The sequence below is a fragment of the Pteropus medius genome, unplaced genomic scaffold, assembly GCF_902729225.1.
Source record: "Pteropus medius unplaced genomic scaffold, Ma_sr-lr_union100, whole genome shotgun sequence".
Lineage (NCBI taxonomy): Eukaryota > Metazoa > Chordata > Mammalia > Chiroptera > Pteropodidae > Pteropus > Pteropus medius.
In genome coordinates this window covers 7,523,828-7,541,716 of record NW_024349802.1, presented here as the reverse complement: position 1 = coordinate 7,541,716, position 17,889 = coordinate 7,523,828, and the positions used below count along the sequence as shown (strand labels likewise).

Here is a 17,889-nt window from a genome sequence, read left to right as displayed (position 1 = left end):
TATAACAGCGGAAGAGCAATGGCCTTCCCACTTGGTTCTAGTGAGAAATAAAATTTGGAATCATGACATCATTCTAGAAAACACACTGCGGACAAAATATTTTATTTTGTTTTATTTTGTTCTCCATGTGAAAAAGAAGGCCTAGAAAACACACACCCCACATGCACTCAGTGTGCTGCAGCCGTAGAAACGCTTGATTGGCACCTGCTGCAGGCAGAGTGGGGAGCGCACCCACAGGGCCTCCCCTCCTCTATTGCCCTGTCAGCCACTGCGCCCTCCCTGCCCACCTTAGGCAGCTCAGAGACTGTCATCTCTAGTTTCTCTTCTCACTTGCAAGGAGTGGACGCCTCTCTGGGTGGGTGATATTGACAGAGGGAAGAATGAGAGCAGCTGGTGCTGCATGGGATCCAGGCAGAAGCATTTGATATGGAAACAACCTGAAGACGTTTTCGATGTTTTTATATGGAAACAGAGACAACTCCAGGTCCTCCATGAACTCCCAGTGTGTTTACAACGGTCGTCGGGGCAGGATCTATTTTACCACGCTTTTTACCAGGTGCCAGTGCAGATATGAAATAGATGGCAATCCATCAGGGGCCCATCAGATGGCAGCTCAGTGGCTCCAGCCAGGAGGTGAGGAACGGGGTGCTTGCAATTGGGAAAGAAGGGATTCCAAGCTTAGTGGGTTCTAGAGATGCCCCTGTCAGCAGCTGCCTGTAGTGAGTGGAATGTGGCCCTGGTCAGGTGACACCAGCCCTGGCCAGGTGACACTGGCCCTGGAGAAAAAGGACAAAAGATAAGACTTTCATCTAAATGGGGTTATCAGTCAGCAAGATCTAGGAGTCAAACAACCCATTTGGAGCTGTTTTTGTGAAGCAACAATTGGCCAAGTCTCACCATGAAAACAGACTGGTGAAAGGCTATGAGGTTGTCTGGGTGGTTTGCAAATGTTCAGAAAAAATATTACAGGAAGGAGAATGTATCTTCTTTCCTTAAAAATGGATTTTCATGAACCTGAAACTAGGCCAACCAGGTTTGGAGCATGAAAGTCGTGGCAGGAGGCCGGCCAGCGTTATTCCAGGAAGGTCCCGGAGGCAGGGAATCTTGATGGACAGGTAGGTGCAGCTGGATTCACGGGCCTCAGCCAAGCCCAAGAACTGACCACTGACCAGTGGCTGGGACTCCCTTCTATCACCAAAGGTCATTGTCCTTGTATTTTCTGATGCTGTTTCTCCAGGTGAACAGATAAACTAACCACATCACAAAATGACAACCGCATGCAGTTTTTACTCAGTCACAAGTGGTCCTCGGATCACTCATATGTTGACGTGGGTGAGAAATAATAACAACAGATGAATGAAAAGGAAGTGTTCTTCTTCCCCAGACACTGTGGGAGCTGGGGAGAGCTCTGTATCTGGTTTTTGGAAGGAGGCCGGAGCTGCTTGGAGCTGGACTCTGTTCCGTGCAGGCACTGGGAAACAGTTTGATGTCATTCCCAACCACCTGCACCCTGGGACTCGAGAAAGTCACCATCTCCCGCTTCTTAGGAACTGCAGGCTCCCTAGTTCTCTAATACACATCATCTCACTGGCTTCAGTCTGGACTATGAGGGAGGCACTGGTTTCCACCTCGTCAAAGCATGGATGTCACTGCCGTCTGGAGCACGACCTGCTCCAAATCTCGGAGCTACTGGTAAGTTCAAATCCAAGACTCGTTAGAGGGCTTTCGTGTTCTTGGGTTAGAGCAGGAAGTTGAACTTCTTGTTAAGATGAGGCTCCAGAAAAGTCCCTGGGAAACCCCTATTCCAGCTGGGAGCTTTTCTCCACCCCAGCAGAGAAAAGGCAGGCACACAGCCGTGCCCCTTGTACTTTCCGAGCACTTCCAGAAAGAAAAGCTTCCAGTTGTGGTGGCCACTGCTCTGAATGGCCAAATGCTGAACAGTCAGGATTTGGCTTGCTAGAAACTTCTTTATTCCCCCTGAAGTAGCCAATCCCCAGGGGTGGTCACAGGTTGGCAGGGTACTCAGGCAAGCGTCCAGCCACTCTGGGATCTGCCACGTCTTGGCATGAAAACCACCTGGCAGCTGAAGATTTAAGGACATGGAAAAATGGTCCTGGACTATTAAACAGTAAAAGTGGATTAGAAAACATTGTATAAACTAGGATCCCATTTTGAGGGGTCACACATAAAAAAACACTTGGAAGAATAATAGCAAAGTCTTGAGATTATAGGTATTTTAATTTTGTTCTTTCAGTTTATTTGAATTTTCTATTTTATTTTCCAACTAACACAAATTGATTTCATTAGAGGAGCTTTTTAAAAAGCTACTTTCACCTGCTCAAAGGTGGGAGGAGTGGCCGATATCTGAGCAGAGCTTTAGGAAGCAGGCAACTTCTCTTCCCTGCGAACCCCAATACAGTAACTCGTCACCCACCATGTTTAATTATGCAAAATGCATCACTACCCTTTTCCTTTTATAAAAGAGAGCAAAAAGCCAGGAAAGCTGTGAATGTGGGCGCTTTAGTAAAAGGCTAAAAGCATTTGATTTCAAGCCAGCGTCCCGGGCTCGTTCTGGGCTCACTGTAGCCAGCCTGATCCGTCTTGCCTTTCCCTGGCTCCCTGGTCCACGCAGGCATCCAGCGGGGCTCAGCGGCCCTGGGGAGAGGCAGCAGGGAGGTTTGCTAGACCTTCCTGATAAAAGACCCTCTTTCCTTAGAGAATTTACAGGCACTACAACCAACGCAGAACAGTTTCTTGGTAACTAGAAAATTCAGTGACTCACTCTACTTTGTCTTCTGAGCTCTGCAAGTGACTAGTTTGGGGCCAGAGGAGAAACAAGAGAGGAAAAGAAGAGGAAAAACTAAAGTTTCTTAGGGGTTAATCATCCAGCCACTCAACCAGATTTCCGAGTGGCCATGTGTGTGCCAGGCTCTATGAGAGGCGTGGGCCACACAGAGGTAAAACAGTCACAGCTGGCTGGGGAGTGAGGACAATAATCAAGCAGTTATGATGCAGAGGGATGCAGAGGCTGAGTAGGCGCTGCGGGAGGGAGCCTATAGCAGGCACGACTCCTGGATGTAGCATCAGGGCAGGCTTCCTGGAGGAGGAGACTTCTAGACTAAGGCCTGGATGACAAAGAGGAAATGATGAAGCCAAAGGCAAGGGAGAAAGTATGAGAAGAGACAGCATGCGAAAAGACCCAGAGATGAGAATGAGGATAGTACGCTTAGGGTGGTGGTGAGGATGAGGCAGTTAAGGACTGACGCTTTACCTAGAAGGCAATGGGGAGCCATCAAGGGCATCTAAGCAAGGGCGTCTCTTGCTCAGACTTCTGTTTTTAGATCCCTTGGGCCACAGTGATCTTTTAGCAATGAGAAAGGGAGAAGAGAGTACAAGAGATGGGGACCGGGGGCAGAGGCTGTGGGAGCCCATTGGTGTCTCCGAGACTCAGGCCCTGAGTTCAGGAGGGAGGTGGGGAGATGGTGCTCGTGTGACAGGGTGCGGGCACCCTGGTTTGAGTCCTCACTTTTGAACGTGAGTCATTAAATTTGTACAATGAAACTACACTTCTCTCTGAGGGTCATCGAAGCTTCTGAATGGAAAAACAGAGAGGTGAACTCGCTATAAACAGGTAAGTTCTGTGCTGAACTCAGTTACCGAGCACCCAGCTCACCTCCAATCACAGGGGGGCATATGAGATCGGCTTTTTGATGATGAGAAGGGTGGCAATCCTAGCCCCAAGATTAGTGCAGATTAGATAAGAAACAAATGACAAATATTTTCATGGCAAAGAAGAGAGTTTCAAGCTGTGGGAGGCGCAGTTGGCTGGGGAGGAAACACACTGACCTGGCACTCAGGGGCTGGTCACCGCTTGGTTCCCGCGGATCGCCTGCAGGGAGAGCTCGTACCCGAGGAACATGGCTGCGCTCATGGGGAAGCCCCGTACAGTGTTCACAGTGATGCCTCTGAAAAACACCTTTGGCGGGAGGCGGTGTTATCAGAGGGGACTGATCCGCACCCTCTGCAGGGCCACCACTGAGGAGCAGAGAGAGGCCTAGCAGTGCTGCTCACTCAGGCCCCCCGTCCCAGGCTAGACCCGCAGAGCTCGAAGGCCCCGTGAAGGTGGAGACCACCTGAGACGTCCTGGCCATGCCCCTGCCCTACCGCAGGTCACATCTGATGGTACTTTTCCTCCCAGGCCCTGGTTCACATGCACTAAATATTATGAGCTGACTGCTAAATTCTATGAACACCCATGTATACTTGCTTAATTGCTGCTCTCTCTCTTGAATTCGCGTGCGTGTGCACAGGCGCACACACGCACACACACGACGCTTGGGAATCCAGAAGCCAGAGCGCTCCACCCCACTGATTTTGCAACAGTAGACAGAACACCCAGCCACGGCCGACACTGGACAGATGCTTCACAGGACAGCCCTAAGGGGTGGGGTCGGGGAGAACTCAGGCTGTGAGGAAGGTGGTAGACACAGAGTTGAGGCACAGCTTGGCCATTTAGTAGCTGTGTTGTTACTTGGGCAAGTGGCAGCTTCTAGAATCTGTTTTCCCAACTGTAAAATGGGGGTAATAACCGGTTGTTGAGGGGGTGAATGAGATGACGCTTTGAAGCACTCGCACAGCGCCTGCTGTGCGGTAAGTGCTCACCAACTGTTGACTGTCCCAGCACCGTCCTTATTGTCAACAGTCATCGCTTCATACAGAGTAGCACTCAGCCTCGATCATCAGTCTGAGTGCCCGGCAGCAGTGGCCTGTCTTGATGAGCCGCTAAACTCGGCCTTTAATACAAGAAGACTATGTTTGTCTTCCACCCCTAGACAATATGAATGATGCTTCCCTTCCTACCCAAAACGTCCTGCCTGGTGCTGGGTACACCCTGATCTACATGACATAGTTCTCACCCTTGGGATGTTTATAACCTACTAGGGAGGCTGAGTCCCTTTCAGGAATAACTACAACATAACTTAGAATGTGATGAGGACAGATAAGGGCTTTGGTAAGGATGGGGGTGGGGGCTGGGGAGGAGCTGTCCTCAAATGTCCTCTCTGGGAAGGGACAACACGACTAAAGGCAAATGTCTACTCAAGCATAAATGGCCTGAGAATTGTCAGGCATAAGACTCAAACCTATTTACTGACTCTTATATAATTTATCAAGTTTATGAAATATAACTGGTATTTTAAGAAAGCAGAAATCCAGCCTTTGCATTTCCTGTTTTCTTGGTAGTCAGGCACTGTGATATCGGGGTAAGTAGGTGCAAGATGTTGGGTGGCCTTCCTTGTGGAGAAGTGCCTGCCCCTTGACACTCGGGCAGCCTGGGAGATGCAGCGTGATCAGGAAGGGGAGAGAAGTCCTCTGTTCTCTTGTGGACTTGAGGGGAAGCCTCAGCCCCCAGGAAGGGAACTGATGGACCGGGATCCCAGAGGTGAGCAAGTGGCTCTGCTAAAATCTGGAGCAATTCAGGCAGTGGGGAAGCGGGATCCTTCTAACTTTAGCAATCCTCTCTCATGCCTAACCTTTCTGGAATTCCACAGGCTCACCCAGAGTGACTGAATAATAGCAAGGAACTAGGTCAGGCTCCAAGAGGAAAATTCCATGTGAGATGCCCACAGGGGCTCCCCTGTGACCGAGGCTTGGCTCTGCAAGGCGAGGCAAGCCAGGCAGGACCCAGCTTGGAGTGTGACCTTTCCCTCCCACAGCTGTGGCTGCTCTTCTGTGAGGCCCAAGGTGGCAGACCTTCTGGCTTTTACCACAGGCTTTTGGAACACAAAAACAACAGACTGAGTCTCTCCTCATGAAGCCTCAATGGCCCCCCACTGACCAAGGTCAAGTCGACACCCTTTCCCAGCCTGTCAGGACCCACGCCCTCTGTCCCTGCACTTTCTTTGGGCTGCCTTTCTCACCCGACACTCTGGGCAGGCTTACAGCCTGTCACTCCTCCTATAGGGCCAACTCTTTTCCACCACCGGGCCTCAGCTGGAATGCTCCCCAAACCTGGCGGCACCCTCTAGTCATCCTCCCAGTGCCACCCCAAGTTAGACTACGGCCCATTGCCTTCTATGCTCTCAGTATCTCTGCCAGCACAGCACTTCTCACACCATTTTCCAATTGCCCATGATTTGTATATCCTCTTATTAATGATCCCAGTAAGGGCAGTGAGAGTGAGGCTGTGTATATTGGCTCACCTCTGAATCCCAGTGCCTGCACTGTGCTAGGCCTAGAGGACCCATCCATCAGAGGATGGATGAATGAATGGATAGATGAACAAATGAATGAATGAATGAATGAACAAATGAATGAACAAATTCCTTGATGCACAAAAAAGCAGTCTCTGAGTTGAAAGAGTCCTGGCGGTGGCTGTGATAGTGGGGGATTCCTGGAGTGGAGGAAGGGCTCCAGACCCCCCCAAGTGGCAGAACCAAAGAGCAACTAGCCCTGGTGCCTTGGGAAGCTTGTCTGTTATAAATGTTCCTCTCTGTCTCTCTTTAGCGTCATTCAATCTCATCCCCCTGTGACAACCCCTTCACAACAATCACCTCTGTGGAGCTAAAGGACATCAAGTCATTCCTCCAGCCTCTTTATTTCAGATGACAGCTCTCCAAGTATGAGCCATGGCCCAGTGACCCATGACGATCCTCACGGCCTGCAGAGAATGGACCTAAAACTACCAGGTCTTTCTTCTGTTATGACTTGAGAATGCTCCGAAAGTCCACGGGCTTCTAATCATCGCTGTCACGAAGGCCGCTTTACTTGTAATCGTTAAGTGAGTTACAAAGGGCTATTAAAATTGGGCACCATCGTCACTATTTTACTCCTTTCTAATTCTTTATTACCACTGAGTTCTTCTTCCATGGGAAAGTGGGAACATGTTGGCTTAGGGCTTTGTGCCCTGCCTCAGTAAGCTGTAGTAGAACTTTGACAATGAATACTCTGTAAAGCTAGTGCCCAAGCCAACTGGGATTGGAGCCATCCCTTGGCCCTGGGAAAAGACATTCCCTCCTGCTGGGAATATGACTGGGAGACAACCCAACTTTGTAGGACTGTGTGGGGTTTTTTGGTTGCTATTTATGTTTATACGCAAACACATATACAAATATACATAAATACATATACACACACATATGCTTGCATAGGCTGTGAGTATTTTTGGAATATATCACAAGAAATAACAGTGATTCCCTTTGAGAGAGAACTGGCAACCACAGGTGTAACAGTTAGATAGTATATCCTCTTTTTCCATCTTTTGAAGCTTCTTATGTTTATATATAATCTATTTTTAACCCACTAATAAAAACATTTAAAAATTAATCTCAGTCAATAAGGTGGTTAATCAAGCTGAATCTTGCTATCTCTGCTTAAAATCTGTGTCTGACTATAAACTACAAATCGAGTGCTATTGAAATTAAAAAATCGATCATTTGGCCTCAGTTGCCCTCTGGAATTTTTTTTTTTTTTGACAGCACAGTATATTTTGGAGGAATAATGTCAGCAAAATATTCTGCCTCTACAGACATTTTTAGAATTATGACACATTAATGTTTTGGATAACAGACAAACATATCTCATATTAAAACAGAGCATCGAATCTAGATCTCCCTTATATGTCCCTCTGTAGTTATTAGTTGAATCACAAACTATGCTTCTGCCCCCCTCCCCCCCCCGCAAAAAAGACATTCAAGGTGAAGACTCTAGGAATATGGCAGAGTAAGAAATACAGGAATCTGTATCCCTACCTAGACAACAACTGTACTGGCAGAATTGGTCTGACGTAACGATTTTGGAATTCTGGAGTTTACGGAAAGCTTACGACTTCCAGAGGAAGGCTTTTACAGTAAACTGTGATTAATTTCAGTCAATTTCAGCTCTTAGCACAGTAGCAGCTATTGATGCCCCACCTAAGCCCTATGGCAGGAAGCTGTGCATGTGTTTCTGGAGCAATGTGCACACAGCTTATGGGAGACAGAAGCGGCAATAAGGACCCTGTCCTCCCCGAAGTGAAGATCTCTTTCTGATCACTGATTGCTGTTTCTGATCATAGAGGTGCAATGAGGAGGGTGGCCATTGTTGTTCCACTTACCCCTCATTGATGCAAGCCCTCCCCTCTGGCTGAAGGGACTTCCAGAGGATTTAAAGGGCTCATGCCCTTCCCCCATCATTTTTCTCTCTTTCTCCTTTTGGGAGGCAGACATTAATAACTAGGACATTCAAAAGTAACTGCATGTTTGGGGAAAATTAGAAAGTGACTGAACATGCCCAGGGAAAGGTAAAGGCTCAGAAGAGACTTGAAAGGACCTGATCCTTGGCACAGAGACAGCCCACAAAAATAACAAAAAACACTAAACCCTGGAAAGAGAGAAGAATTTGATTTCCAGAGTTACCACATTATTAGATTTAAATATCTAGCTTTCAACAAAAAATCATGAAGCATACAAAGAAACAACAAAGTATGGTCTATTCAAAGAAAAAATAAATAAACAGAAATGGTCCCTGAAAAAGGTTTACTTTATAACAGATCTACTTTATAACTATCTTATAGATGCTTGAAGAACTAGAGGAAGATGTGGAGCAAGTCAAGAAAATGACAAAATGGAAATGGAACAAAATGGAAATATCGGTGAAGAAATAGAAAACCCAGAGAGAACCAGACTGAAATTCTGGAGCTAAAACGTACAATAACTAAAATGGAAAATTTACTAGAAGGATTCAAAGGCATATGTAAGCAGGCATAAGAAAGAATCAGCAAATTTGAAGATAGGACAATGAACATTATTGAGTCTGAGGAACAGAAAGAAAAAAGATTGAAGAAAAGTGAACAGAGCTTAAGGGACCTGTGGGAAACTGTCAAGTAGATCAACATATGCATCGCGGGAGTCCCAGAAGAAGGGAAAAAGGGACAGAGAGAATATTTGAAGTAATAATAGCTGCAAACTTTCCAAACTTGCTGAAAGATGTGAATATAAATATTAAAGAAGCTCAACAAATTCCAGGAAAGATGAACTCGAAGTGACCCACACCAAGACACATTATAATAAACTTTCAAAGACAAAAAGAATCATGAAAGCAGCAAGAGTGAAGCAACTCGTTAAACACAAAGGCTCCTCAATAAGATCACTAGCAGATTGTGCATCGGAAACTTTAGAGGCCAGAAGGCAATAGGCCAATACATTCAAAATGCTAAAAGAAAAAACTGTCAATCAAAAATCCTATACTCAGCAAAACTATCCTTCAAAAAAATGAGGGAGAAATTAAGACATTTTCAGATAAACAAAAGCTGAGGGAGTTAACTACTATTAGATCTATGCTGCAAGAAATGTTTAAGGGAGTCCCGCAGGGTGAAATGAAATGACACTGGAACCGTAACTTGAAGCCGTATAAAGAAATAAAGATCCCAATGGAGGTAAATTTAGAGGGAGAGTGATGTCAGCACTGTGATAGCACAAGATGTCCCTCATTCGCTCCCACCACAACAACAAAAATTTGGCATCCATCCATGAATAAAAGTGTCTCTCTCCGAGGGACTTGTGGGACCCAGCACCATATGCCCGGGGACCCTAGAGGAGTGTCTCCCATCTGTATATCAGTAATTGGCAGACAGACCTCAGCACTGGCAGTGGAACCTCCAGTAGACTGTGAACTGGTTCCAGCCCCTCTTGGCCACAGTCCAGGAGCACTTGGAAAACACTGATCTGGGTGGTCATCGACAGATGAGAGAGCCTCGTGGAAGTCCAGGTTTCCAGAGAAGAAGTTCCAGTACTCCATCGGAGCAAAAAAGAAAATACAAGTTTGGATGCAGTGGAGTGGGCAGTTAGTAGATACTGGAAGGTTTGGGATTATTGCAAGGCAGCCACACGAGAAAAGGCCCAGAGCTCAGCAGTGACAGTAACACTAATAAAACTACTAATATTAATGTCGATAACAAACGGCTCTTTCTAAATGTTCTCTAGGTGTGATGCATTAAATTAGCACTTTTTATATGCCTAATTTAATTCAACCCACAAATATCTCTGTCGTTCACAGTAGGGATGGTTATCTTTGGAGAAACTTAAGGCCTGGAGAGGTAAAGCAACTGGTCTGGATTCCTCTACATCAGGAGTCCCCAACCTTTTTGGCACCAGGGACCAGTGCCCCTATGAGAATCTAATGCCTGATGATCTGAGGTGGAGCTGAGGCAGTGATACTAGCGCTGGGGGGCAGCTGCAAAAACAGATGAAGGTTCACTCACTCGCCTGCTGCTCACCTCCCGCTGTGTGGCCCATTTCCTAAAAGGCCATGAACCGGTACCAGTCTGTGACCTGGGGGTCGGGGACCCCTGCTCTAGATCACAAGTAGCCAGTCATGGCTTTGAACTCAAGTCTGCTTGAGAGGCATGTCAAGAAAATTTGGGTGCAGGCAAGAGAAAAGAGGAGAGAGACAAAGCCAGAGGTGATGGGGTCTAAACTCCCGTAGGTGAGAGAGCATAAGACAGATCAGGGAACTGGAACATGTGAGATGTGATGACTGAGGTGGTTCAGGGGCTCCCCACTTAGAAGAGGGACAAGGGTGAGGCACTGAGCAATGAGTTAGGAAGAACTTCCCGGCATTGCTTGATGAAAAGCAAGGTTTGGTGACACACAGAGGTGGTCCAGGTCCCAGCTCTGCCATGCACCACCTGTTTGACCTCAGTGGGTCACCAGTCCTCTCTGAACCTCTGTCAGGTACAGAGCACAGGCAACTCCTTCACACCAGGCCAGCACAAAGACGAGATGATGAAACAAGTTTCTCTCACAGTACTTAATAACTGGTGACTGTCAGCATCTCAGTTTCCCTTCTCTATAATCTCACTTCGCTAAAAATGTCTGACCCCCCTTCCAGGGACTGACACAGACCCTGCATGACCACTGTGGGGCTTACTTTAAGACCGTCATTCTGGTAACTCTTGGAGATACAGTCCAGAACACCTTTGTACTTGTTTAAATAAACTCCGTCAGCTTGGAGTCGACTTTTCACGACATCCATAGGCGTCGCTGTACCCCAAGAAATTGCTCCTGTAAAGAGAGATAAACAGGTGTCAGGGGCTGGCTGGTTGGGGTCTGGAGGAAACTCTGCAGATTTCTACCATTCAGAGACTTCTGAGGGAAGTGGAAAAGCTCAGGGTTAGGACCCGTGAAGGCTGTTCCTGAGCCTTCCTTGCCACTTGCTGTGGGACTTTGTAGAATTCTCCTACCTCCTCTAGGCCTTGGGTTTGTCATCTGTAAAATGGAGCAGCAGCACTTATCTTCATGGGGTTGTTGTGAGCATAAATAAATGGATTCGTGTGAAGCCTTTAGCACAATACCAGCTACTGCTTCATAAGTGGAAGCCTTTATTAGCAGTTTTTATTAGATAAAGGAACAGCCCCCGCCAGTACCTTGCAGCACCTTTCCAGGGCACCAGGGGAGAGTGCCCAGGGTAATGCCTGAGGCTGGAGGCCTGTAGCTCCCCAGAGGCAGGATTTACCCTGAACACAAAGAAGCTAACCAAACACTTGCAGATAGGCTGCTGGCCAAGGAAGGGCCAGACTGGGGCTTGCAAGAAGAGGAGCAGCCGGTCTTTAAAAATCTCATGTCTTTTCCACATATATGGAATAAGAGCCTTGGGACCCCATGCCACTGGGTCATCCTCTTTGGATAAGCCCAGGTGCCCTGGTTTGGCCACTTCTGTGACTTTAAGGAACTCCAGGTTATTGTGTAAACACAAAAATTGACACATTCTTGGATGGGGAGAGAAAAACAAACTGATGCCAAAGTCCAAAGCAACTGATGTGAAAGATTTCATAATTGCTGCCCAGAGGCTCCCCAAAGAGGCCTTCACCTGCCCAGGCCCTCCGTCCATCCCAGCCTCCAGCCCCTGTGGCCTCCTGACCCCTGACCCTTGGGGGGCCCCCTGAACCTCTTTTCTCTCCTGCCACCTGACAGGATGATGGGCTGCTTCCCCTGGCACACTTTCCTGTTCCTCAGCCCACAGGCAAGGGTATTACAAATCGAGATTTGCCTGCTCACCATAAATGAGAGCGGATGGGGCCTTGTTTGTCCTCTCAGCCAGCGAGTATTTACTGAGCACTTAATAGGAGCTGGTAGGGGCCAGGCCTCAGACCTGCGGGGGTGGAGGGAGAATACTGGTATTTGGTGTTTGGGTTTTGTTATGTGTTAGCTGAATTTCAAGCACAGCAAATTATAACGATGAGGAGGAGGAAGAAGAACAGGAGGAGGAATGACAATTTTCTTCTCTCCATTGGACTTTTCCCATTAGCATCAAACATGCCATGTTACCAGCCTTCTTAAAAAGCAATCTGCTCTTGACTTCCATGTTTGCCTCTGGCTGTAGCTAGAGTTCTCTCTGCCCCATTACAGCACAGCCAAATCCCTCGGAAGTGTTGTGTAGACTTGGTTTCTCCAATTCCCTTCATCCTCTCCTTTCTCTATCCCACGTCAGTCAGGTTTTCACACCCTTCTCTTCACCAAAATGGGTCTCACCCAAGTCCCCTGTGGTGGAGGGAGAGCCAGGCACGGACAGCCTGCAGCAAAGAGACCAGTGTGACTGGAGCAGAACAAGTCAGGGGACAGGAGCAGAAAATGAGTGCAGAAGGGTAACAGGCAGCCAGATCGTAGAGGGACTTGAAATCCTCTGCAAGGACACTGACTTTTACCCTATAGGAAATGGGGACATGGTGTGGGTCCACAGCCACAAAATGAATAAGTGCAGATTTGAACTCGTATCCTTCTGACTACAGTGTCCCTGCTATGCTGTCCGCACTAGCTGTGTGACATTGGGTTGGTCACTTAATCTCTCTGAACCTGAGCTTTCTCATCTGAAAAATGGGGAGACTGATTCCTACCTTCTTGGGCTAATGAAATCTCATATGAGAAGAGTTTGCAGTATGCCCATATTAAAAAACAGTGAGCTACGATAACGTTTCATTTTCAATGCTCAGTCATACCTAACACAGAGTAAGTGCTCAAAATATGTCTTCTGACAAAAGGTGAATGGGCCCAAATAGGGACTTGGCGTCCCCACAGGTCTGGAGAGAAGAGGATGAGAGAAAGAGGGGGACCTTCCCCTATTCCCAGCCCCTCCTCGCCCAGCTAGGTCTGACACATATTAAGCACTTAACAAAGACTTTTTGGATGAGTGGCTGGATGGATCCTGCCCTTCCCCAGGGCTGAGGAGGGCATGGAAGGCCCCCAGGTGTGCCCTGCAGGGGCTAGCACAGGGGCAGGGATGAGCTCTGCTGCCTTACCTGCCATGCCACCAGCCAGCCACACAGCACAGGGGCTGGGGCCTGCGCAGGTCTCAGGTGTGATCCAGTCACTCAGCAGCACATAGGGGATGAAGTAGAGGCAGTAGCCCGGGACGTCCCTTAGCAGCATGGCACTGGCACCCCGGTACAGCCCCGCCAGGCCCTCCGTCCGCACGATGGTTGCGATGCAATGCACAGGCCCCTGGTAGGCTGGCCGCTCCCCAAGAGTTGCCCTGGGCTTCAAACCGAGGTCGGCTGCCAAGACACGGGGGAGAAGATGGCAAGTGACCCAGGGGACCAGAGATTGGTCATTCTCTGGCACTGAAGCCAGCCCGGCCCATTGACAGTTCCCAGTCACGTGGCCCATTGGTTTTTACCAAACCTTCTAACCTTCTTGGCAGCTAAAACCAGGATTCTGAAGTCTCAACAGAGAGCCCCTGCCAACATGTGCAACCAGATCGGAGACAGTACCAGCCAGGTGATAAAATATCAGTTGCCCTAGAATGCCCAGAGGTTTCTGGTCAACCATCACTATGCCTTTCTAAGCAGAAGTAACTGCAGAATGCCTAGGATCCAATATACCAAGCTCCTTCCTGAAGCTGAGACTAAAAATCCGACACACTGTGGGTGTATGTGTATGCGTATACTTGTGCACACTGTGGTTAAAAAAAAAAAAAAATCTTATAATTGGTATTATGAGATTTGGACCCAGACTGTTTTGGTCCCAAATCCTGACTTCACCACTTGAAAACTGTTTGTCCTTGGTAGACCTTATCTAAAAAAGAAAACAGGCAATACTGTACTGTATACTTGGAAGTTGCTAAGGAAGAAGATTTTTAAAGTTCTCCCCACCACACACACACAAGATGATAACTGTGTGAGGTCATGGATGTGTTAACTAACTTTATCTTGGTAATCGTTTTGCAATATGCGTATATAATCAAATCATCACATTGCATACTTAAACTTACACAATATTATAGTCGATTATATCTCAATAAAGCTGGAAAAATATTTAAAAAATAAAAAGAGAATAGGCTGTTGTGAGTATAAATAGAGTGATACCCATAGAGTGCTTGGCATGGTTCTAGGAACATCGTGGGGGTGCAATAAGCCATCCACAGATTATTACAAAGACCAAGGCAACTGGCACGAATCGGGTGCAGGATGCATTGGAGGGGGCACTGGACACGTTCTCACTGACTCACCCCAGCCCTGGCCAGGCTGTACCCTGAAATGCCTGTAGGGCAACACTGGTGCCACTGGCCCCTCAAAGTCTAAGGGCACAGGGCAGCTGTCCCCTTGTCTGACCTCTGGGGTCTCTGCTGGCAGACCATGGGTTGTTATGTCTGCAACTTCTTCTAAGGGTGTACGTAGCCAGCAAGTGGTGACTCTTTCTCTCCCATTTAATCCTTCCACCTGGCTCCCTGGTCTCCCTAGCTGATGCTCACCTCTGCTGTGGACCCTTTAGCATAGCTTTGAATCAAAGCCAGAGAGACCTCCCTGTCTCCATGCAGATAAAGCAGACTCTTATTCTCAACTTTTTCCCTTCTTGAAAAATTAACATGACATGCCCAGGGAAGAAACAGAATGAAGCTTGCCTGTGACCACATGTTTATTTTGCAACCTGAGTTTCATTCCTAATATATATCATCTCAATTTGGTTTTACACATGCTGACAAAGAGGCATATCACTTGCACCGTAGAGTTGTATTTCCAAGTCACCTAGGCAGTTCCGTCTTTATCAGAGGAAAGGTTACGACAAAATATTTGGCTTCGTGACTCCACAGTCTAAACTGGAGATTTGAGGGTAAATTGCAACCTGTTCTTTCACACATCCCAGAAGTAGGTGAGGTCATGGTGGAAGTTTCTATTTGCTCAGGAAATGTGCTTGGCCAAACTAATCCTATATTTTCCATTTGTGTGAGGGGAAGAGAGTAATCACTACCATGCACATTAAGCTAACTGCAGTGTGGACAGGAGGCTGAGTCCCATTCACTTCTACAGCACATCCCATAGGAAGTGAGCAGGGGTGGTGGCCACTTTTGAGGGCACAGGACCTTCTGAGCTCAGAGCAAAATCGGACACTGTGGTGTTTGAAAGCCCATTGAGAGATCACTGGACACCTCTTCTTCTCCCAAATCCATCATGATACTGCTGGGGTCACCTAGGGAATTTTGGTAGAGAAAATAGATGTAATTGTTCTAACACATAAATTTTGCCTGGGCCATGCTCATGTCCAAGTATGGCGATCCAAGCCAGGAGTCAAAGTTTCCATGAATCAACTATGGACATGATGTGGCTTTCAGAAGTTACCGATTGCAGGAGTGTCTGATAACATTCTTCTTGTTTGGAGATACAGATGCTGAAAAAAGAACTTGCCAAACCTCCAACTGCTCTTGTCAACAAAAAATCTGAACTTATTTCCTTTTCTTTCCAGAGTGAGCAATAAGGAAATTCTCTCATATTCTCCTAGGTTTGCTACATAAGTAATCTAGCTTTTTTTGCTTGAGAATGATCCATCTATGCCTGTGAAAGCAATATAATTGTCGTGGAGACTACCACCGTCTGGAACACCGACACGAATCTGAATCGGCGGCCAGTGCCCTCTAGACACAAGTTGATGCTGAGAAGCCCTTGGAACTCCTTTCAACTCCCTCATCTTCAACATAAAAGTTTTTTTTATAATAAGTATATAATAATGTATAAAATAATAATTTCGAATTTGCAAAATAAGTGCAAAAAAAAAAGAACTGTACAAAGAACGCCTTTATATTATATATCCTTTACCCAGATTCACCTATGGTTAACATTTTACTTCATTCGTTCTAGTCTGTGCGCTCTCCCCCTCCACCCCCGTTCTCACTCAAACACGTGTGCGTAAATGAACTGAGCAGATGCGACTGTCCTCATGCATAAACCTGCCTGGGCTCTGTTCACCTCCAGGTAACAGTGACCTGATCTGGAATCAAGGTTTTCATGAGTCAGTTATGGGTATGATGTGGCTTTCAGGAGTTACAGATAGAAGGACAGTGACTGATAACGTGCCAATGTTGGAAAAACACTTGGCAAACCTTGAACCAAACTTGTCAAGATCCAAACCAGAACCAAAGCTATACTTTTTTTTACCCCAAAGTAAGCAATAAGGGAATTCCTTTGCACACATATGCATATTTTTTTCACACGTACATACATAATTTTATTTTCTGAACTATTTCAGGGTGAGTTACATACACAATGACGCTTTATCCCTAAATACTTCAATATGTGTTTGCTAAGAATAGGGATATTGTCTCACCACAGCACAGTTATCAGTATCATAACCTACATTGACAATACTTTTATCTACACTCAGGTTGTCATTTGATCTCATGATGACCTTTAAAGCATTCCTCTCCCTCCCCAGGGTAGGATCCAGTCGAATCAGGTATTGCATTTAGTTGTCATGTCTCTTTAGCCTCCTTTAATCCAGAGCCTTCCTACATCCTTCCTGTAAACGGATTTTCCTCATTTGGGGTTTGTTTGTGTTTCCTTGTAATTACGTTGAGGTTATGCATCCTTGGCCAGACCTGCTCCCTGTCTCACCTCTCTTCCCATGATCAATCACTCTCAAGAACACCTGGTCTTCTCCTTCTCTGGCCTCCTATATCTGATTTTTAGTTTGTTTCTTTGCTTTTTTACATTGAGGTATAACTTATAGTCAACAAAAAAAGGTGCAGCTCTTAAGTTTGTAGTTGGTGAGTTCTGACAATTGCATGACCTGTGTTACCACACCCTACTGAGAAAAGGACATCTTATACTTGAAACAAACTGTTTTGATCACAGCCCACTTAGGCAGAGCAAAGATTCCTAGCCTACCTACTCTCTCCTGCTTTTCAAGGTAAAAGAACTCTGGGACATCAGTGATGTATCACTCAATGAGAAGCAAATCTTTCTTAGACGATGGTTGTTACGGGCTCATCTGCATTAGCAATAGTGGTACGGATGATTCATATGGGACCACAGAGCAAAAAACAGCAGAAATTCCTATCAGTTGCACAGACCGCAAGAGGCTCTGTGGCTTAGCTGGGGAGGCATGGCCCTGAGGGATGTGGCCTGGAGTCTCAGCAGCTGGACTTGGGAAAGCACTGAATTGGAGTTCTTGGTCACTCTAGCAGTGGACCAGTTTTAGCTTGTGAAAAACAAATTTTGGTGATCCCTAAAAACTGATTTGAGAGGTTTCTGGCAAACAGTACTTGGAAATATGCACAGCTGAAATCCATGGACTTGCAGGTCATTTGTGCAAAGACCTTGAGGAACAAGGCGAGGTGCTGGATTAGCACAGTGAGCCCTCACTAACGTCATAGATAGGTTCTTGCAAAGTTGTGACTTGAAGCAGAACGACCTGTAACAAAACCAGTTTTCCCATAGGCTAATTGATATAAACAAAAGTTAAGTGCCTATGGCATATTTCTGGTCACAAAAACATCACCAAACTTCTAAATGAAGAACCAAACACTTCTAATATTAAACATTAAAATAAATGTAAGCTATAGATACATTGAAAAAAAATTAATAGAAAATAAGAGAATTATTTGGTAGGCTGCTTATTCCAGTTTAGGGTCATAGATGGTCAGAGC

At 46.5% G+C, this 17,889-nt stretch overlaps 1 protein-coding gene across 4 annotated transcripts in view; it reads right to left on the bottom strand.

Annotated features, from left to right (window-relative positions):
* SLC25A48 (solute carrier family 25 member 48) overlaps positions 1-17,889 on the bottom strand; it is a 40,331-nt gene continuing 22,442 nt past the window's right edge. The window contains exons 5-8 of one of the 4 annotated variants that reach the window (XM_039836080.1): positions 13,271-13,525; positions 10,906-11,039; positions 3,847-3,976; positions 1-2,118 (exon numbers count right to left, since the gene is read on the bottom strand). In XM_039836080.1, coding sequence (XP_039692014.1) covers positions 3,854-3,976; positions 10,906-11,039; positions 13,271-13,525 — 512 coding nt within the window. In that variant the 3' untranslated portion in view covers positions 1-2,118; positions 3,847-3,853. Of the gene's footprint in view, positions 2,119-2,603; positions 2,656-3,846; positions 3,977-10,905; positions 11,040-13,270; positions 13,526-17,889 lie in introns of those variants that run through there. The other 3 variants (XM_039836078.1, XM_039836079.1, XM_039836081.1) reach the window with 3 other exon arrangements.